The sequence below is a fragment of the Ceratina calcarata genome, unplaced genomic scaffold (assembly GCF_001652005.2).
Source record: "Ceratina calcarata isolate Rehan_Ccalc_2016 unplaced genomic scaffold, ASM165200v1 scaffold523.2, whole genome shotgun sequence".
Taxonomy (NCBI): Eukaryota; Metazoa; Arthropoda; class Insecta; order Hymenoptera; family Apidae; genus Ceratina; species Ceratina calcarata.
Genome location: NW_017176373.1, coordinates 871 through 4,895, shown reverse-complemented (window position 1 = coordinate 4,895; position 4,025 = coordinate 871). Strand labels below are relative to the sequence as shown.

The window sequence follows — 4,025 nt, the reverse complement described above, 5'->3', positions numbered from 1 at the left end:
ACATGACAGAACTTTGGTTTTAGGATTCGCGACTCTTTGAGGCTCAACCACTGATCTCTATATAACACTGGATAGCGCATAGGCTCGCTCGGTTGACCCCTTTTGAGTAGGTATCTGCCATGTTTCGTGTAGTCAGTTTTCAAATCCAATATGGCGATTCCGATGATCGACTCTGAACGATATGTTTGACCCGTGATTTATTCTGGCTCTATAATTTCGATCGGATAGTGCTTTATTAATATTTCGAGCATAAATTATTTACTATTAGAGATACAATGGTGCTAATATGTAAATATTGCGGTAAGAAAGGCGGAATAGAAGGCAGTAAGTAATACCAGTGAGGTTATGTACAAGTTTCCTTGTTTAAAAGAAAAGAAACGAACTGAGTAAAACATGTTTTCAGACATTTGTATAGGAGCGTTACTACACATATTAATTAATTTGTCGTATTCTAGATTTCCTTTGAAAGATGCAGAGCTTCTGTCTGGCTGCAAAAAATGAATGTAGGAACTTCTTTTGTTCCCACAAGCAGTACTAGACTTTGCTCGGAGCATTTTACAAAAGAATGTTTCGAAAAGAAAGACACAAGGACATTTCTGCGTGTTAGTAGTATTCCTACCTTGTTTGTGGAATACCGAACAACATGTGCATATTGTAATGCCATCCAAGATGATGATAAGAATGTTTCATTTCGAACGTATGGTCTATTTAAATTGATTTATACGTCAAGTGCAAACTTATCTTTTTATGTTACAAAATAAGTGTCTTGCAATTATTGTAATGTATATTGTACTACTTGCTTAATGTTGCTTGTCTTACTTAATTCTAGATTTCCATTAAACAATTCCGAGCTTCTTGAAAAGTGGATCACTGCTTTAAAATTGGGAAATTATATTCCGCATAAGAAAAGCATAATTTGCACGAAATACTTTTCAAAAGATTGTTTCTACACTGCACGGACGGGCTATTTACGATTGAAAGAAAATGCAGTACCGTCTATATTGGAAACAACCGAGGGTATGGTGTCATATTTCTACTAAAAGAATTATAATAAATAAAAGTGTACTTTCTATTTACATGTGATGAAATTTTTATTTTATACAGATACGCATAATTCAGAGGACCAGGCTGCTAGTGCAGAAGAGAGCAGGGCGAATTGTTCAAGCGTGCTATCAGAAATGGACATAGAAATGGAAAACGACGAAAATTGTGACACAACAAATGATAACTCGATAACAGAAATTGGTAATGAAATTACCGTGTCTCCTGTATTTGAAAGAACTGAGACTACGACAATAAGATAATCTTATTGGTAGAAGTAGTTTCATATTTTTATTCATATATGTTAATCAAATTTTTATCCTTATATAGTTACGCATGAAGATGATTCAGAGGAGCGTCCTTCAACTTCTTCAAGCCAATGCACGCCAAGAAGTTTAAACCGGAAGAGGAATTGTACATATGATCATTCCTATGAATTATCTCCAAATAGCATGAAGCGCAAGATATCTCGCCTAAGTGCTACAGTTAAAAGGCTGCGAGCGGAGTCTAAAGTGCACAATAGGCGTATTCAGCGGCTAAAGAAGAAGATCACTAGCCTGAACGATCTAGTAAGTGAATTACGTAGAACTAAGGCAATACCGGAGGTTGGCCTTGCATGTTTAGACGCTATTTCTCAGTGTGATGTTTCGCAATTATTTCAAAGATTTTTGAAAAACAAAAAGAATGGTATTCAGCAACAGCAGATTAAGAGAAATAGAGAATTTAAGAGTAATCATACAAATTCTGGATTGGGAGTTAGTAGAGACAAATATCCGGCAGCTATTCGGTCTTTTGCTATTACATTACACTTTTATTCCCCAAAAGCTTATATGTTCGTCAGACAAAAATTTTGCCAAGCTTTGCCAAGTCCAAGCACTTTACGCTCCTGGTATTCAAGTATTAACGGCGAACCATGTTTCACGTGTGAAAGCTTCAATATTTTGAAGCTAAAAGTAGAAGAGGCCAAAAAATATGAGAAGAGAATTATTTGCAGTCTTATGATAACTTTAACTATAACTTATGATAACTTATCTGTAACTTTGCATGTAATCACCTATAGCGGCATGTATATTTAAGAGTGTTTAATCGTTACTATAATACAAAATTTAACTTCGTGTTTTCTTTATTATCAGCTCATCCGAGAAGGAATTTCTCTTATATATGGAGAAGTTATAAACAGATGATGCTTGGACAATTAAGCATACCGTGGGTGAATGAAGTGCACCAAATTGTAAAATATTTGTTATTTTCGAAAGGAAATCTATTTTTGCATTTGTATATTAATCCAAAGAGATGGTTGTAAACTAAAGATATTTATCTCTTAATTGTAAATTTAATCTTTTAATTCAAATTATATATCGACTGAAACAAATTCCAAATCATTCAATTTGTTGGAATTAATTTAAATTTATGCGATTATTCGCGTTATAGATAGTTTGATGTATATGATATGATGATACATGTATATATATAAGCAACATATTTATTAATTCACTTTTGTAATCGCTTCTGTAAGATCAATTACATTTCGTTGGCTCAATCTACACACACACAAAGTCTTTTATTTTACCATAAACCCAAAACCTACGCTTGCACTATGCGTTAACACTTTTCTTTATTAAATGTAATTGTTCTTTTGGATAAAAATTGAAATGAAGAATTTTAAAAATAAATATGTCAAATTCTTATACTTATTTGAGTTATATTTATTTGAATCTCCCGCGAAAATTTGCAAACGTACTACAACCAACATGGCTACCGGAGAGCTTCAATTAGCGTCAAACATTTTACAGGGGAGCTTATGGGTATACGCCTTCGACCATACCCAGCCAACCATTTGCCTGCAGATTACCGACAGATTGCCGGCAGATTCTGCCCTCTGGAGCAAAGTCTGCAGACAGATTGTCGGCTAACTGCGTCCGCATTATACCGCCAATTTTCCGGCAGGCCTGCCATCAGCCCCTGCCGGCAAATCTACCATCAATCTGCAATTATACTGCCGTCAGGCGTGAAAGCAGATTTGCCGCCAGAATGACGCCAGATTTCCTGTTAGTATGACAGCAGTCTGTCATACATTATGTCAAAATTCTGCAAAATATTATTCTATATATGGACTTTTTTTATATAAAAAAGGAATAAATTAATTACATTAAAATAACTTATTTATTTTATCCCTGTAAGTACATAATAATTAAATTATGAATACAATAAATGAGTATTAATAGGTTATTAATTGGTTAGGTGCACACTGGTTGCATGTTCTCCGAATATCTTCATCATGCCTCGAATCCAGTCCCTCTGCCACGTGTAATAAGACAAGAGGTCCTCCTTCGTTTCCTGCAACCAAGAACGTTAGTTTAATAATATCATCGTACTCAATTAAAATTGACCCTGTCAGAAATCATGTATTTATTAGAGTACGCATAGTAGAACGTAAACTTACATTCCTGCTGTTGCCAAGATCAGGATCAGCCTTGTTCAATTTCCCAGTCGTTGTGCCTTTTCAATATAATCCTCCGTGCCTCGAATCCAGCCCTCTACCAGGAGGAATGAGACGAAGGGTCCTCCTACGTTCCCTGCAAACAAGAATATTAAAAGAGTTAACAATATTATCGTACACATTTAAAATTAATGATGTCTCAAATCACATATTCATTAAAGTTCATGATACGACGTAAACTTACGTTTTTACATGTTATTGACATCAGAAGCAGCCTTGTTCCATTTCGTAAACCTTGTATTTTTCGAGAATTTCCTCACTTTCAATTTCAATGTCAGTCCATATCACTTATACGAAGACTGATACTTTACTGGTACCAGAATTCAAAATTTCGCCATTTTGCTATTTGAATAAGCACTTTATGCCCTGCGATGTACTGTACGAGGTGTCCCAGAATGCACGACTTTCCTCCGAGAGTATATATTCCGAGACACCCTGTATACGACGGCAGGTCCTGCCGTAAATCTGCCGCCAGGTTGATGGC

The 4,025-nt window shown here is 35.4% G+C and overlaps 1 protein-coding gene and 1 long non-coding RNA gene across 3 annotated transcripts; one reads left to right on the top strand and one right to left on the bottom strand.

Annotated features, from left to right (window-relative positions):
• Nucleotides 1-166: 166 nt before the first annotated feature.
• On the top strand, nucleotides 167-2,589 carry LOC108628415 (THAP domain-containing protein 1-like). 2 transcript variants are annotated; one of them, XM_026816465.1, is made up of 6 exons: nucleotides 167-324; nucleotides 456-697; nucleotides 830-1,017; nucleotides 1,105-1,245; nucleotides 1,366-1,610; nucleotides 2,175-2,589. In XM_026816465.1, the coding sequence occupies exons 2-6, from the start codon at nucleotides 498-500 to the stop codon at nucleotides 2,223-2,225; spliced, it is 825 nt and encodes a 274-aa protein (XP_026672266.1). In that variant the 5' UTR covers nucleotides 167-324; nucleotides 456-497; the 3' UTR covers nucleotides 2,226-2,589. The 2 variants fall into 2 exon arrangements, with proteins under 2 accessions (XP_026672266.1, XP_017885813.1); XM_018030324.2 differs by having other exon boundaries at nucleotides 172-324; nucleotides 1,372-1,610.
• Nucleotides 2,590-3,218: 629 nt separating this feature from the next.
• Nucleotides 3,219-3,876, bottom strand: LOC108628417 (uncharacterized). The gene is made up of 3 exons (XR_001916789.2): nucleotides 3,726-3,876; nucleotides 3,485-3,617; nucleotides 3,219-3,378 (listed from the first exon to the last, which is right to left on the bottom strand). It is a non-coding gene; the product is annotated as an uncharacterized LOC108628417 (long non-coding RNA).
• Between the last annotated feature and the right edge of the window lie 149 nt (nucleotides 3,877-4,025).